At 36.9% G+C, this 18,148-nt stretch overlaps 1 protein-coding gene across 5 annotated transcripts in view; it reads right to left on the bottom strand.

Annotated features, from left to right (window-relative positions):
- The window catches only part of LOC142859821 (ATP-binding cassette sub-family A member 6-like), a 72,032-nt gene that overhangs the window by 39,249 nt on the left and 14,635 nt on the right, over positions 1–18,148 (bottom strand). For 2 of the 5 annotated variants that reach the window (XR_012912261.1, XM_075990244.1), the window contains exons 8-16: positions 15,918–16,059; positions 12,177–12,362; positions 10,141–10,288; positions 8,682–8,850; positions 7,230–7,288; positions 1,723–1,833; positions 1,195–1,370; positions 874–993; positions 495–633 (exon numbers count right to left, since the gene is read on the bottom strand). Coding sequence is in view for 3 of the 5 variants with exons in the window: in XM_075990244.1 (XP_075846359.1) it covers positions 495–633; positions 874–993; positions 1,195–1,370; positions 1,723–1,833; positions 7,230–7,288; positions 8,682–8,850; positions 10,141–10,288; positions 12,177–12,362; positions 15,918–16,059 (1,250 nt within the window). In the remaining 2 variants the exon portion in view is untranslated. Of the gene's footprint in view, positions 1–494; positions 634–873; positions 994–1,194; positions 1,371–1,722; positions 1,834–4,024; positions 4,138–7,229; positions 7,289–8,681; positions 8,851–10,140; positions 10,289–12,176; positions 12,363–14,631; positions 14,703–15,917; positions 16,060–18,148 lie in introns of those variants that run through there. The other 3 variants (XM_075990245.1, XR_012912262.1, XM_075990246.1) reach the window with 3 other exon arrangements.

Below are 18,148 nucleotides of genomic sequence, written 5' to 3'. Positions count from 1 at the left end.
CAAAGAAAGCGAAGAAATGAAAGCTCAGAATTTTGAAGAAATACTCTACGAGAAATAACCATTTCTGCTGGACATCTGAAATTTTGAAACATCTTAAAAATGATGTAATTGGCTCTCCTAGCCCTAATCCTTTTAACTTTCCTCCAGCACTTTCTAAACAGGAAAATAGTGACCACTCAGGTTACAGGTGAGTATAGCCTTTATCTGGATGATAAGGGTCAGGCAGTTATTTTTCACTTAAACAAATATTAAAGATTTTGGAGTTTAAGGAAACAGACAGATGATCTGAAAAATGTCACCACGAGTTTTCATTACTGGCTACAACGCAACAAATGGACAGCCAGGAGGAACTCCAGGACAGGACAGGATTCTGCTGTCCTCTAGACTGCTCTGGAGTTGTGGAAATGAGAACAGGGTTCTTGCCCTAGGAATAAACGGGACATATAAATTTCCCAAAGTTTTCAACATGACACTAAAATACAGGGATCCGTTACCAGCCAGGATGTCTGCCTCGTCCATGAACTGAGTGCTGAAGAGAATCACACGATTTGCCCTGCGTTCCTTCAGGAAACTCCACACTCGCTGCCTTGAGAAGGGATCGAGTCCAACTGTAGGTTCATCTAAGAGCAAAATCTACAGAGGGTAAAGATATTCAAAGTAAGACTCCTCCAAGTTAACTGTTTCCACATAATAACATGGAAAATAAGTAAAACACAACAAACAAATAAAATAGTGGCATTTCATTGTATAGGCAAGCCAACAGGTTCTTCTTGCCTGACATGCTACATTTAAAGCTCTGCCACCATTAGTGATAGAAGAGCACAGCTCTCACTTACTGAAAGCTCCTTTCTCCCTATGCATAATCTTACGTACTCGAGGGTCTCCCAGCGTGGCAATCCCAAAGGTGAGCTTTCTTTTCTGTCCTTCACTTAAATGTTCAGCAAGGTTATCTTGAATACTTTGCATGTCCAATTCCAGTATAATTTGTTGTACCTATGTGAGAAACACACAAAGCTCAAAACACAAGATGATCCAAATTTTACAAATTTAACCATCCATTAAAGAAGGCAATCTTATAGGATTTCTTTGCTTCATTTCATTCATACATAGGTAGATAAGTGACAGAGAATTCTGTGGTTGTGAGTGAACACAATGGATGGCTGGGAACTCAGGTAATGCAAGTACACAGTTTACCTCTTGTTTTACACGCTGGGGAAGAATTCCTTTTATTTTAGCAAAGAGGGTGAGGTTTTCCTTCACAGTGAGTGCACCGAATTGAACATTATGCTGAGGACAAACACCAGTTATCTTTCTGATTTCTTTCAAGTCTTGCATTTCAGAGAGATTTTTGTTGTAGACTGTGACTAATCCTAGAAAGTAGACGTTAAAATATTTTAATATTTCATTTATATTTGGAGATCTCATTCAATAAAATCGTGGCATAAGCTCATACATATATAAGATTACAACTTTGTGAACAATTACTATTCTTAGCATAAGTACATGCTATGCAATACATTTTCTCAGAGATAACACACAGTGATACTAGTGATTCCCATGAAATCTGGGGAGTGAGTAGTGCATTGAAAATCATATAGTTCTAGAAAACAACTTTTGATAAAGATTATATCCATCAAGCCATAAAATTTAAAATGACAAGCATATATCTACCCCTATTCTCTTATCAAATATCTTGTCTTTGAGGTATTGCTTTTTGCTTACCTGATGTTGGAACATATAATCCATTGAGAATATTTAGTAATGAAGATTTTCCTGCTCCACTGTGGCCCAGAATTGCTGTGATCTGACTTTCATATATATCAAAGAACAATCCTGTTTTCAGTAAAAGATATTAACATTATCAATAACAGAGTATTAGGGTTAGTCCTACACACAGAACAAAACAAATGAATTTCATGATGAATTTATCAAAGCTTTCTATAACACACTGAAGAACTATGGTAACTTAAATAATGCCACTGACACATTGACATCAGTAAAATACATACAATATGGTATGACCTTGGAATCCAGACTAGCAGAAGTCTGGAATGGACCAAAACATTTACAAAATAAAAACTAATAAATTAGTTTTTAAATTAATACCTTTTAAAAGATGAATCACTTTAAAAATGTTGCTTTGGATGTGGTGGAATATGTCTTTAATCCTAGCATTTAGGAAGCAGAGAAGAAAGGAAGATCTCTAAGAGTTTTAAGTCAACCTGGTCTACAATGAGATTCCAGGACTGCTAGGTGTACAGAGACATTGTCTCAAAGAAAACAGAAAAACCATGGTGCTGCACAATGAAAAATATACATTAGCAACTCTATATTTGTGTTTTGTTTTTCTTTAAACAATTTGAGAAAACATGATTGGCCAGGAATATTGGCTGTTTTTAAATTTAAAAAAAAGTATATAATATGGGTCAATGAGGTGATCGGTGGGTGGGTAGAGGCTCACGGTGAGGAAGTCTGGCAACCTGAGTTTTATCTCCAGAACCCACGTAAAAATGGAGGAGAGAACCAATTCTAGATAATTATCCTCTCATCTCCACATTAATACTATGGTCCATGCGCCCTCCTCTATAAATGCATCACACACATGTGTGCACACACACACACACACTAATTAGTTAGATAGCTAAGAGATAAGTTAAATACAATGACATAATGATAATAGCATTTTCAAGGGCAAGAGGAACATAGTGTTGGCTGCCCTGGAACTGATCCTAGTCATAGCAATAATTAAAACATAAAACTCAGTTTCCTCATTAGCAAAGTGTGAGAAAAATAATTTGACCTTCATAAAATTAAATATAAGACTTTTCACATAAAGCTCTTAGCATAATTCATAATATACCTGAGTGCTTAATAGACCATTTATTACTATCACTGTTTTAAATATGTATAGATTATAAGCATGGGTTTTATAACTTTGGAGGTAAGTGATTTAGAGTATGAATCAGGAATCTTTAAAATACGATCTTTTCAGTGATTCTGCTCATATAAACTAATCTTCAGGAGACAGTGATCTTAACAGAGATTGAGCAAATCTTCATTTCAGCATTTTAGGATAATGAAGGCTTAGAAATAAGGCAAATGTCAGGCATTGGTGTGGCAGCTGCGCTCCCTCTGTTACTCATACAATGCAATATTATTTATTATTAGCCACTGAGATGTAAACCCAAGTTCTTGAAGGTGGTCCAGGGATGGTCACAAGGAGCAGTTGCAAGAAGCAAAGGCCTAGAGAAAGGAATGCCCTCTGGATTCCAGTGAGGAATTCCATGTGGAATCTCCCCAATTAGAACATTTCTATATTATTTATGTCTTGACACACAATGCTTTAATTTTTTTTTCTGGCAAGGAGGCACTTTATTTCTGAGTGGTCATGGCTATGAAGTTCCCGTGCAAGTGGAAACACAGTATTGGTATACTGACCTGTGGACTTGATTTGCATTAACATCTAGCTGGTGGAGTTCAAAGGAATCTCTTCTGGGAAACTTGCTTTTGAGTCCAGCAGGGTGCCCAGGTGAGAATTTTTCTCTCTGAAACTAGTTTTAGTGACTCAGGCCTTTTTCCTATGTAAATAGTTAATTTCCTAGGCTATGATCCTTTATTAGTTGAATTCAAGGTAAAGGATATTACAGAATATTAGTAGCCTGTTAAATCAGAGCAGAAGACCAATAGATAATACCTTCCAGAGTCTGCTGTTAGAGCAGACATAAATTTTTAAAGTGCTACTGATTCTAAAAATGGAAGAAAAATTTGAAGACATTCAAAAATGCAGTTTGTGACTCTGGTAAGTGCCAAGGTAGTTCATAATGTGCTCTGAAATTTTAAAAGTTTAAAATTGCTTCAATACATCTGGAGCCAAAGTTAAGAAGAAAATTGAAATTTTGAGTGGTATTTAATTAATGAGGGCTTTTGAGTATCAGCCTCAATTCCCCTTCAGGGTTCAGAGAGAATGCTACGGCAAGCAAAGGCTTGGGATCTGAGAACAGAAAATAAATCTCTCACTCAGTACCTTTTCATGCCAGTTTCTTTATCGTTATGTCTCTATCCTAATTCCTCTGTCCGATTTCTAATTCCTCCCAGTTTATTCTCCTTCTATCATAGAAACTCTTCTCCTTCAGGAGCCTTCAAACAATAAAGAAAATACAAGAGTTACCTCCTCATTGGAGCACATTCCTCGGGTAAGTGATGAGGGAGCTGAGCCATTGACATGACAACATAAGGTCCCAAGGCCATAGAAGCAAGAACGTGACCAGGGAGATGAAAGTGAGCTAATTGTGTGCAGTTAGTCTGAGCAAAAGAACAAGGCAGGCTGTGAAGTGTCCACAGTCCTTGTGGGACAAATAGACCCAGTTATGAAGCATGGTATATATTGTACGTATCAAAACTATATGGCTAAATGAAAAGTCATCATCTTGATCACACAGAGATATGTGTGCCCAGCAGATGGACTATTTTCCAGAGATAACCACACAAGCAGTGGGGAAACACTCAAAGCTTCTCGGGAAGAACTGAAGTGGCACATGAGAGAAATAACAGACACCAGCAATGGGGTTCAGAGTCAGTGCTCCTCTAAGCCTTGCAAACAAGATTGTCTCCATCAGAGTCTGGTGGGGCGACACCTGAATTGCCAGTTGCCATATGTTATATATTTCCACAGTCTCTGACATTTAATGAAAAATATCAAGGTACAATAAAATTGTTCACATAGACACTGAATCCTCCAAGATACAATCTTAGAGGAATAGATAATACTAAGCTAAGAAGTGTCCAGTTGTTACACCATGCAGACAGAGTAGGGACGTAAGTCGGGCTTATGATCATCTATTTTAGCTTTGGAAGACTCAGTCTTTTGTAAAACACACGTCTTACTTTATTTCCTTATATATTTATTTTAGACGGGATCTCACTATGTAGCCCTGACTGGCCCAGAACTCTCAAGGAAGACCGCGCTGAGCTTAAACTCACAGAGATCCTTTGGCCTCTGCCTCCCAAATGCTGGGATTAAAAGTGAGTGCAAACCAGATGAAACATCATTTGAACAAAACGGCAGCCTACAGAATGGGAAAGTATTTTTACCACCCCACCATGAATAGAAGACTAATATCCAAAATCCATAAAGATCAGGAGGAAGAAGGGAGCTGAGGTTAAGAGAGGGAATGTGGAGAAAGACAGCTAGACTTGAGGGACATTTTAGGGGTGGTATAGAAACCTACTGCAGTGGAAACTTCCTAAAATATATCAAGGTGATCCTAATGAAGTCTCCAAACAATGAGGGAGACAGAGTTCCAGCTGGCCACCTCTTGTTACTAAACAAAGCTTCCAGTAATAGGACTGGGTTACATCCAATTGAGTTGGGTCAAAAGGGTCCCATAGAAATCTCCAAACAACCAGAGCTGTTGCCAAGACTATCAGTTGCTCTCCACAAACTGACAGCAAAGTCGTATTGCTGAAGACAACACCAACATGACTCACTGAACATGGAGAGCTCAAGCTGGTGCCTACATAGAACCTTCACCTTTGGTCTAGTGTCTTCGGTACGGAAATGTACTCTATAGGCTCCCAAAAGAGAAATATAAACACCAACCCAGACACAAAGTTTTTGATCTACAATTGGCTCTGCCTGTAAAATATGCTAGGGCCATGATGGCTCAAAGCTTGTGGGAGTTACCAACCAATATTCAATTTGACTTAAGACCCACTCCATGAGATGGAACCCATACCCAACACTGTTTGGGTGACTAGGTAGCCCAGAGACTTACAGTAAAAACCGAATAATACTGGTCTTAAAAAAGAAAATGAAACAATAAAATGGCTCTCAATGATATTCTACTATACTCATAGATCAGAGAGCTTCTTTCTTCAGCAGATAGGAGCAAATACAGGTAACCCACATACCTTGGAACACACCACTCTAAATGGAATATCTCCATCAAATCTTTCCCCTCAAAGTTCAGGGAGCCCAAAAGAAGAGAGGAGATGGAAACAGTGTAAATCAGACGGGGTAGAGGACACCAAAACAAGGCCCTCTAAATCAACTAAGCGAAAACCATATGAACTCACAGAATTTGAGACAGCAAACATACAGTCAACATGGGTCAGGTCCTCTGCGTATATATTATAGCTTTCAGTTTAATATTTTTGTTTTGTTGTTGTTGTTTTCGAGACAGGGTTTTTCTGTAGCTTTGGAGCCTGTCCTGGAACTAGCTCTTGTAGCCCAGGCTGGTCTCGAACTCACAGAGATCCACCTGCCTCTGTCTCCTGAGTGCTGGGATTAAAGCTTGTGCGCCACCACCACCCTCAGTTTAATATTTTTATAGGTCTCTGAATATGTGAATGAGTGGGTCCCTGATTCTTGTGCCTTCCCTTAGGACTCTTTTCTTCTGTTAGTTTGCCTTGTCCAACTTCAGTGTGATGACTTTTGTTTTATCTTACTATATTTTATTTTGCTACATTTTGTTGTCAGCTCTCGGAAGGCTGTTCTTTTATAATGAGAGAGGAAAAGGGAGTAGATACAGATGGAAGAAAAACGGAGAGGATTTGGGAGGAGAGAAGGAAAACCATATTCAGGATATATTATGTAAGAAAAGAAATCTATTTTTGATAAAAGAAAAGAAAAAAGAAAATAAATGTGCCACCACACTCAGCCTAAAAAGAATTTTTTAATAAAAGCAACTTTACCTCCAAAATGTAGCTGTTATGTGATAACTTGTTTAATGATTGTTATATAAAACTATATATGTTAGAATATTTAACATTATAATATGCTTAATCATAAAAATTAAAAACTGTCATAAAATACCAATTTGTTAGTTCAATTCATTGTTAAATGTTTCATTAGTCTTGTTTTGGTTGACTAATACATTATTAATTGAACTGTGCAAATTCTATGACTATCTAAAAATTTTATCAGATTCTAGTATTCTTCCCTGACTCTACAAATACAAAAATGTGTTTGAAAGCCATTGTAAAAAGCAAAATAATACCATATTTTTCACAGTATGATCATAATCTTGTAAACTAATAAATTCATGAAACATCTGGAAGGATTTTATAATAAAGTCTTAATGATTGTTAATGTTCAGATGGCAGAGTTAGGCCACTTGGGTTCTTACTTCTTTTTCTTGTTTTATTAGTATAATTACATTTTCATTTTGAAAGCTTCCTGGGTTTTAGTATTAATAGTTAAGTCAAGTAAAGAATGAATATTTTTTTACCTTTCAAAGCCTCCACTTTTCCAGACTTCCCTTTATATTCTTTTTTAATATTTCTTATTCTGAAATAATAAAGAAGCACTTTATATTAGCCAATACACACAGGTAAAAATAGCACAGACAGATATCAGTGGATGTAAAAAATACTTTATAGCAAATAACATGTGATATAACTGGACTGCTCATAAACACAAAATTATTTTCAATTAGTTGTTTCATCTGAAATAGAAAATAAATGAGACTCTCTAGACTCAGTATCAGACTCATTTTGTCTCTGTCATTTGGCTTTAGTCTCACGTTTACATTTATACAACCAATACAGCAATGTGATTATTAAGGAGCAATAAATAAAAGTTAAAAGAGATTACGTCTCATCAGTAATTTTATTTAAGACCTCCTTCGTATAGTATGAGGTCCATTGGCCTTACATGTCCTTTAAAGCTGGCCTTTGTCAAGTTTCAAACCCAGGACATAGGCTGAGATGCTTATTTAACAGGTCAAAGCTGGATCTGCCTCAGGTTCTCCCAGCATCCCTCAGTCCCTACCAGTTACAGGGTGTGGCTTGCATACCCTGCCCTCTACCCTGAACTCTCCAGCCCAGGGGTTGGGCTGCCCTTCCCCCAGAAGCTATTTCCTAAACAATCCAGACTTTTTGTTTACCTGCCCTTTTGGACCTTAGGCCACCTGGCTGCTGCACCTGGTTTCCCTGTCTCTCTTCTCCTTTCCCTTTTCTCCCGACTGCCCAGCTCAGTCTGGTCAAGTCCACTCTGGACTCCTCCAGATGTCCCTACCTCTGGCTATGTTCTTCCCACCACTGACAATAAATGTGCTTCTCCAGCAAACCAAGGAGCAGTCACGTCCTTTCCTTTCCTTTCTATTTTTTTTCATTCAACCTTTAATATTCATTTTAATAAAGAAACTTCTGTTGTTTTCCAGATTTCAGAAGTGAAAGAATCATTTGATTTTGGAGCAGGCATTCTTTCGTTTTTCTGGAAATGTTCAAACTTCTGCCCTTTTACCGCACAACATTTTCTTTCTCTGCCTTTTATACATCCAGTTTCTCTGCCTTAAAGGACATTCACTGAGGTGTGGAGGCATTTGCCTGCAATTCTTTGATTTATAAACAGAGTGTGTGGCCAACCTGAGCTATAGGGAGATCCTGTCTCAAAAAAATAAAAGCAAAAGAACCAAAGTTTTAATACAAATCTAAAAGATAGAAGCAGAAGGTCAGACAAGATAAGACAAGGTTAGACCACGTAGAGGTAATCCAAGGGAATTCCCCTTTCAAGAAGCACGTAAGAGAAACTGATGATTGCTGTGGGGTGTGAATGGTTCAAAATGATGTTGATAAAGACAAGGTCTTCTTCCCCTTCGGTGTTTATCACACACCCGCGGAGAGGTTGACTGACAGTTCTTTAGCCTTCTACTCATTAGCACAGCTACTAATGTGTTTACCTGATGGCTTCTTTTCCTTGGTATTCAGGAGCCACAGGCTCAAAATAATCATCAGAAGGGAGCTCGGGGTCTATGCCTCTCTCCATGACCTGGTAGCTACCGGTCTTTTGTCGGAAACAAGATGACAAATTCAAGCAAAACAGTGGAGAATACCGGCGCTCTTCCCCATCTGATTAGTCAAGAACAAGATCAGATCAGCATAGTGAATAAAGAAGCCTTGCTCAAAAAAGATGAAATGCTTTGAAATTTCAAACACCATGCAAATTTTTTCCTTCAAACTTCCTATTCTTCAGAAGAAAACTGATAAACAATAAAAACTTAAAGTAACATTGCAAAAATTAATAGAATAGAACTTTCAACATAATATAAATCAAATAATTTTTTAAAATATAATCTCAAAGATATCAATGAGTAGAGGTAAAATAAAATGCTTTTGAAACACAATTATTAATAGGGCACATAAAAAATTACAGATATGTTTATAAACTTAAATAAGTTGACCATGCCAATATAATTGAACATGATACTGAAATCTGCAAATCCATATTTAGGTACATGAATGAAAATCAACACATGCAGAAATTATTTTTCCAAGATGAACACAATATTGTAAATTTTTTATGAATACAGAAGATATTAGATATAATTTGTTATTAAGAATCTTCATAAATAATCCAGAAAAAATGGACCATGGGCATACAAATAAATACTCATAAATATGTACAACAACACTAGGTATTATCAAAGCGGGGGAACTATTATAAATTAAAAATGCAAATAAAGTCATGTGCAGAAATGAATGTGAAGGAACTTTGGAATTATGTGAATTCTACGATTATTGGCAAGATAAAGAAAAGTAAATGCACAACTTATATATATATGCAAGTATAAACAAAACATGAAAATGTTGAGAATAAGGACTAACAAATACTTATTAGAAAATGTCTCTAAGTGTAATGGCCCGTTCCTAGACAAACCAAAGTAATGATTGTTTTTAAAGTTTGCTTCTGAAGTGCTTTGTAATTTTTGATTTCCTTCCTTGCATATCCCTCACTGTCCTCAGACACAACTCCTCTAGTGCTCTGTCTTGTCCACCCAGACCCGTTGACCTCACCTTATGACCAATCCACCTGCTCCTACTCTCATGGTCTGTTTTTACATTTTCAGGCTGTTCTGATACAAATTCTTACTAGCACTCTTTCAAAATACTTTGAAGGATAATTTAAAAAGCAACAAAACTTAATTAATATATAATTGTATTTAAATTTTAATTATATAATTATGTTATTGTTTTACCATTAGAATAATTTTGAATAAATATTATCTACTCTATAACTAAATTAATCAGATGAGATTAGACACTTCTTCTTACCTCTAAAGATATTTTAAGATTACCTTAAGAAAAGCTTTTCTATGTAATCAGTAACTGAAAACTCAGAGAAATTCCATTAATACTTACAGAGCAAGATTTTGTCAAAATACAATGCCAGAACCAAGTAGAAAAGCCCATCAAAAGCCAATATGGAAAATGTCACTAGTATTGCATATGATTCTCCTGAAGGGTCAGGAAATACTACACCACTCAAGTCATACTCCAGGAAAATAATCTAAGATTCAAACAAAAGTTAAAATAAATTCCTAAACTCATAAATAACGTGGCACCAATAATTATCAGTCTGCAAGTTAACTTTTTAAAGAAATATTTTAATGAAGGCAGAGTAAATAATAATAAGCACTATTCAAATAAACAAAGCTGCAAGACTGAGTCCACATTTGAAATAAAGCAATATAATTCTGCTTGGACCAGAATGAGTGGGGGAGAGATAATGAGATGTCTCTATGAAACACAATATATAGTAGTAAAATGCTGAAAGTTTCCTTTGCTTCCATTTCTAGTCAGTGCTGTGCATGAGCTCCATAACTGCACAGTAAGTGTAGGGGCTCACGACCACCTGCAACTCCACCTCCAGGTGATCTGACGCCCTCTTCTGGGCCTGTGTGCCCTGCACACATCCATACAAAATAAAAATAAACTTTTTTCTTAAATCTCTGTTTATCAAAGGAATCACTAAGAAAGGAGAAAAGCCAGCAATAGCCTGGGGAAAAGTCTGGTATACAGCATACGTAGGAAATTGTTATAAGTAATAAGGAATACAAAGAACTCCGTGGAAATGGGAAAGAAAAGATCTGAATAGATAATTTTCAAAAGAAAAACACAAAAAGATATTACATGAAAAGCAACTTAATTTTATCAAAAGCATCCAGTTTTATCAAAAGTACAAAAACACAAATGAATGGGCACAATAATAAATCACATATTCATTAGAATGGCTAAAATTTAACAATAACAAATGTTGGTGAAGACTGAGAAAAACTGGAATCTTCTAGCATCATTTTTGTTAAGTCAAATAAAGTAGCCATTTTAGAAAGTATTTCATGACAATCATGAGTTTTAAAGTTAATATACCCCAGTAAGAAATTTATTATGTATACAGTCATGTTCAAAGCCTTATTAACACTGAAATAGGTCATTTTGCCTCATCCATTTGCCAAAGTAGCCAATTCCAAGTTAAGGAAACTTTGACATAGGCTGACAATATTCTTGTATTTTATTTTAGAGTGTAAGCTTAATGGCTGGAAATTATATCAATAATTGTGCTTTTTATGTAGCAACCATTGCTGTATACTTTTGGTGCTTAATAAATGTTCATAATTATCAAAAAAAAAGTTTATATACACTAGTCCCAATATATGACTCCTACCTATACAGAAAACAGATTAAAGAATAATTGCAATAGCTTTACCAAAATCAAACTCTGGAATTCTACTCTATTGTCAAGAAAAATATAGGTATACAATAAGATGGTACAAAGCACTATACTGTAGTTAAATACAAGACCATGCATGACACCCAATAACATAATACTGAGTAAATAACATTAATTTTTTAAAATATATTTTGTCTCTTACATAAATTTAAATATGGATTAAACAAATAATTTAATTTCACAAAAAAATAAATAAAGTGTCGCTTACATAAATTTAAATACAGATCAAACAAATAATTAAATTTCAAACTCCAAACGTGGCTGGAAGTAAACAGCAAGAAAGTAATTTTCATAAAATGGATGCATGTTGAACGATGGTATATATAGAGATGTTTCACAATGAACACAGGATTCTATCCCTTTAAAAGTTTGTAAGTACACTGATGGACTATATGAATTTTGTCGTACTATGTACTTACATATTTAAATATTTTCATAATTAATTCATAATTTACACAATAAAATGTTTTAAAACAGGTTTACACAGAAGTTTTAATGAACTAACAGTTTTTATTTCAATTTTTATTTAATGGCAATTTTTTATGATGTAGAAAATTTAGCAGGAAAGTTACTCTGGTAAAAGCTCTTGGTTAAGGAGAGAGGAGACTAGAAAGAGGTGTCAAGTGTTAATTCCACTCAAAGCAACAGCGATAACCTGTGTTTTTACCTTAGCCATCCCAGAGGTGAAGGCAAAAGGGCTGCAAATGCTCAGAATCCATTCCAGAGAAGTGGGGAGTTGTTTGTTAAGTACAGTGAACCCCACACACCCCCAAAGGAGGGTAAAGAGAAATACAATCAGATTGGTGAGGATAGCTTTCTGAAACAAAACAGCCATCAGGAAGGCTACAGCTATCTGGAAGAGAAAAGACATTAGCGGTCGTGAGTCACAAAGCCTTTGAGGACCAGCTGCAAAGCCATGCTCATGACTTATACAAGGTATTATCAAGGGGAAAGGGAGAGGAGTGTGAAGCTATACCAACTGTGCTCTGCCCTCTCTTAAAAAAATAAAATCCATACGTGTCCTTCCCATTTGTTAGGCATTTCTTTCTACAGAAGAGATAGGGAAAGTTGAATGATAATCCAAGAATTGGGTAGAAACACAATGTTGGGGAATTAAGCAAAGCTAAATTAGTGTACTGAGGAAAATTATCCATCTACACGACTTCTGTAGATATCATCCTAGAAGATGAGAAAATACAGAAAGTTCTGTGTAGAGAAGGATGGGGAGAGAGATGGGCAGGAGAAAAGGTGAGAAAATAAAGAAAAGCTCAAGGGGCCGGGAAGGCTGCTATGTGGAAAATGTCAAGAATAAATCAAACAGCAGAGGGTATCTGCCTCTATGAAAATGTTACCGCAAATCCCACTGATTTGTTTAATAATTTGTGTTAATAATTATAATAAGCACGATTCAAATCCTACGTGGCACTTTCTTTAAATCCTTGAGCATTTTAAGAGTTTAAAAAAAAAATGAGCTCTTCTTTCTCAGTGTTCCCCTAAATCCAATACTCCGGTCTCATCCCCAGCTCTGCAACAGAACACATTTGGCAACTGTGGCTGCCTCCCATGCACACACACCAACCCGCATCTCCTGTCCATCCTGCAGATCTCCCTTTTCTAGCCTTCTCCCACTCCTTGTTACTGCGTCCCACATCCCAGCTCCAACAGGCACTGCCTGCTAACCCAAGGGCTGCTCCTACCGGGACAACAAGGAGACTGAAGGTGAACCCACTCCTTCTCTGCTGCTCCAGATCCAATCCCCCTTGTCAGAAGATCAACAACACACATGACAGCTTATGCTGGCCAGGATGTGGACCAAGGGGAACACTCCATCATTGCTAGTGGGCCTGCAAACTTATACAGTCACTATGGAACTCAATACAGTAGTTCCTCCAAAAATTAGGATTTGAGCTATCTCAAGACCTAGCTATCCCAACCGCTCTTAGGCACTACCCAAGGGAAGCTCCCTCCTACCACGAGGACAGTTGCTCAATTATGTTCATTGCAGCTTTTATTCTTAATAGTCAGAAATTGGAGATAACCGAAATGTTTTTTAACAGAAGTATAGATAAAGAAAATGTGTCAGCTGCTAAAAAAAAAAAATGAGATCATGAAACTTTCAAACAAATGGATGGAACTAGGAAAAAAGCATCCTAGTGAGGTAACGCAGACCCAAAAAGATAAGTACTGTATATATTCATTTATAAGTGGTTATTAGCCATTAAGTAAATGATAACCAGGCTACAATCCATAGATCCAAAGAGGTGTGGGGGTATGCATGGATCTCCCTAGGAGGGGGAAATAGAGCAGATTTTATGTGCAGATTGGAGGCAAATGTGGACAGGAACTAGGGTATGAGGGAGGGTGGAGGCAGAGGCTGCAGACAGATGCCTGGAACTGCAGGGCATTTGAAGGATGGGAAACCTAGTACAGTCGAAACTTTCTGGAATTATATGAAGGTGATTCTAATGATGTTTCCTAGTAATGGGGGATATGAGTCTCAACTGGCCACTCTTGTAACCTGGTAAGGCTTCCAGTGGTGGGACTGAGTTGTTGGCTAAAGGGGGTCCCATGGAAATACCCAAACAACCAGCTGGGGCTCAGACAAAGGGTTGCATTCTGCAAATTTACAAGAGGGCTCCATTGCTGAAAACAACACCCACACAACTCACTGAAAATGGAGAAATCAAGCTGCTGCCTACATGGAGCCTTCAATCCTATGTTCTAGTCACTTTGGTGTGGGAAGGTACTCTGCAGGCTACCAAAAAAGAAACACAGACACCAACCCAGCTACAAAACATTTGAACTACAATCTGTCCTGCCTAAAAAATATGCTAGGGAAACGGTGGCAAAGTATTTGTGGTAGTAGCCAACCTACATCTGATTTGGCTTAAGGCCCACTCCACAAGACAGAACCCATATCCAACACTGCTTCGGTAACCAACAATCAGAGACCAGGTAGCCCAAGGACCTAGTGCAAAAGAAAACATTATTGGTCTAAAAATATTCAATAAACTGACTCCTAATGATACTCTGCTATATTCATAGATCAGTGCCTTATCCAGTTAGGATCAGAGAAGCTTCCTCCTGCAGCTGATGGGAGTGGGTGCAGAGACTTTACTCACAGAAAGTCTAGATGAGAGGTCTCCATCAAATCCCTCTCCTCAGAGCTTAGGGAATCCCCTGGAAGAGGAGGCTGAAAAATTGTAAGAGTCAGAGGGGATGAAAGACACCAGGAGAACAAGGCCCTCTAAATCAACTAAGCAAGGTGCACATGAGTTCAGAGACTGAAGCAGCAAGTTGAGGGCCTACATGGGTTTGCACTAGGTCCTCTGCACATACATGATAGCCTTTAGATTAGTATTTTATGGGAGTCCTGGGTGTGAGAATAAGTGTGTTTCTGACTCATGTGCCTGCTCTTGGGAGTCTTTTCCTCCTGTCGGGTTGCCATGTGCAGATTTGATATGATATTTTTGTTTCATCTTATTATACTTTAATTTATAATGTGTAGCTGTTATCTCTTAGAAGCCAGTTATTTCCTAATGAGAGACAGAAAGGGAGTGGATCTAGAGGGGTGGGGGGGGGGGGACTGGGAGAAGTAAAGGGAAGGGAAACTATAAGCAGGATATATTGTATGAGAAAAGAATCTATCTTGATAAAAGAAAAAACAGAAGGAAGAAAATGTCCCTTGCTTGTGTCTAATTCATATTAGAGATACACAAGGTGATGTACGTAGCACCTCAATGAAGCTTAAGACTTCCCAGAGGCCTTTTTCCCTGATAGGAGAGCTACTCTAATGATCCTAGTCAAACCAGTCCACAGACTAGCTGTATACCACCCTTCCCTCCTTCTACTCTTGCCCTCCCTTTTTCTTACTTTAACTCTGGGTATTGATGTATTATCTTCACTTGCGTCTACTGAAGACACAACATAAAGTTGAAAATTTACTTCCAATAGACTGATGTTGGTCACCATGATAAAATAAAAAGTAAACTTGAGCAGTAGGCCTAGCTGCCTGGCAAGATATTTTTTACTCATTAAAGGCAATTAAAAGATTCACAGTTAAAATCCTGAAATACCTCAAATAAAAGATTTTATGAAAAAAAACATTTTTGATGCACCATCTTATTACAGATGCACAAAACTTCTTAGAAAAAAAGAGACCCAATTTACTTGGATTTACATTATTTTCAAATATCTATTGAAACTTTCTCAAGCAAACACATGTGTATCCATGTGCTCAGGCACACACACACACACACAAATACACACACACACACACACACACACACACACACACCACATCACACCAGACATGAAAAAGTGCCTTCCTAACCTCCTAGGAAATTAAAGTTTGCTACTCACAGCTACGATCTAATGTGTAAAAAGTGATAAAAACATATGCACTTACCAAAGATAATCCATATAAGAAAAAGAGCGTAAATATGACAGGAAAACCAGTCATCACTATAATTTGGGCAGAAGTTATGATAACTGCAATGAATATGGAAGTAATGAAGATGAAGCCAACATAGATTAAGCCCCAGGACAGCCTAAACAAAGACAAAAGACATTTAAATTATTTAGCCTTTTAAGTAAATGTTTTTACATCTACAAAAGCATCTAAAGAACAACTCTGTTACTTTTGTATGTGTACTCTAGTTTAATAACTATGATATTGATAATATAGCTGAAGGTAATTGTGTATGCTCTTCTTTGTTATGATGCTCCATCCCCCCCCTTAGGTAATCTTTTGGCAAACATCCTGCTTATGAATCTGGTGCATTCTGATTGCCTTTACCACACAATAATGGGATGTTAGAAATATCAGCATTTTTGAAAAGTGTAACATATCCTGTGAATTTACTTCTTTCTTAATTTATTTTTATTGAGCTCTACATTTTTCTCTGCTCCCCTCCCTGCCTCTCCTCTCCCCTTCAACTCTCCCCCAAGGTCCCCATGCTACCAATTTACTCAGGAGATCTTGTCTTTATTTCCCATGTAGATTAGATCTATGTATGTCTCTCTTAGTGTCCTCATTGTTGTCTAAGTTATCTGGGATTGTGATTTGTGGACTGATCTTCTTTGCTTTATGTTTAAAAACCACTTATGAGTGAGTACATGTGACACTTGTCTTTCTGGGTTGCCTCACTCAAAATGATGTTTTCTAGCTCCATTCATTTGCCTGCAAAATTCAAGTTTTCATTATTTTTTTCTGCTGTGTTGTAATCCATTGTGTAAATGTACCACATTTTCCTTATCCATTCTTTGGTTGGGGGCATTTAGGTTGTTTCTCTAAATTTACTTCTTAAGTACTGTATGGGACTACTTTAAGTATGATTGAAAAACAACAGTATAGAAGAATTATGAAACAAAGACAATAAAATAATTACTTAAAAGGGGTATATGGGTGGAGTTAGAGAGGCAATAGTAATGAACTTATATAAACCTTCTTACTTGCAAAGCAATACAAACATACTTTTAAAAACAATTATTACATTTCATATTTATTACATTAGTTGAAGTCATATTTATTTCCAATAGATGTGTGATACTTGGAAAAGATATTTCCAAAGCATTTTCTTTCTTAAGTCTAAGGATATACATATCAATTCATCTCTCCAGATTTTAACTGATATGCATACTTAGAATCATCCTGAAAAATGACATCATAATGTTTAGTCTCTCTTTGGTCTGATGTCAGCCTGACTGGCATCTCCCTAATATGAGATGACCTTGGGCATTCTGCCCCGGACTTTCCTTGGACTGAAAGGAGACCCCTTCTATAGAAGTCTACTCTCTCCTCTTCTCCTCTCCTCCCTCCTAACAGATTTGCATGACAGGATATGCACTCACTCCTTTATTATTACCAGTGCTGCCATACAAAATTTCCTCACTTTTTAAAGACCTGGTTTCCTCCTTGTCTATGTCCTCATCCATATACATTAGAACTAAGATTATCTTTGTTTGTAACTATATTCTACACGGAAAAAAGATTCTAGACAATAATTTTACTTCAGGGAACCCATTACTGGATTGTTCAATCAATAATTATTCATCCAATCCATTTACTTTTACCATTCCACACCCATAGTTTCTGGTTTTTTGTAGAGGGTTTTATTTGTTTCTGTATGCTTTAAGTGGTGTTTGTTTGAGATTTCATTAGGTTTGGTTTATCAAGAAGGACCTCAGTGCCTCTGTAGACATTACAGGTAAGCCAGAAAGAAACTCTACATCTTCCAGGATCCACCTACCCAGTGCTGAGATTATACACCTGCATGGCCATGCCCAACCAAGTGCTTTCTTGATTTGAGTATTATATAGCGAATTAACCTCTAAGAATCAATATCAAAACACGTCATGTTTCCTCTGAGCACATAATTTTTCTTTAGACCTGATAATATATATTTTGTCGCTGATACCAAACTCTTCTAGGTTTTAGCGGAGTTGAGACGTTATTTTATTTTTATTTCTATCTGTTTAAACTCATCCACTGTTTTCCTAGGTCTTTATTTCTGTGGAAGTGGTTACCTTTATTATGTCACGAATACATAAAGAGATACATCCCTGTATACATACAAACATATACATCAATTTCAAAATGACTTTAAAGTGTTTGTGGGGTGAGGTAAGGTATGAACA

Source organism: Microtus pennsylvanicus, chromosome 11 (assembly GCF_037038515.1).
Source record: "Microtus pennsylvanicus isolate mMicPen1 chromosome 11, mMicPen1.hap1, whole genome shotgun sequence".
NCBI classification, from domain to species: Eukaryota; Metazoa; Chordata; class Mammalia; order Rodentia; family Cricetidae; genus Microtus; species Microtus pennsylvanicus.
Note: the sequence above shows the minus strand (reverse complement) of the source record. Positions and strands in the feature narration are given on the sequence as shown.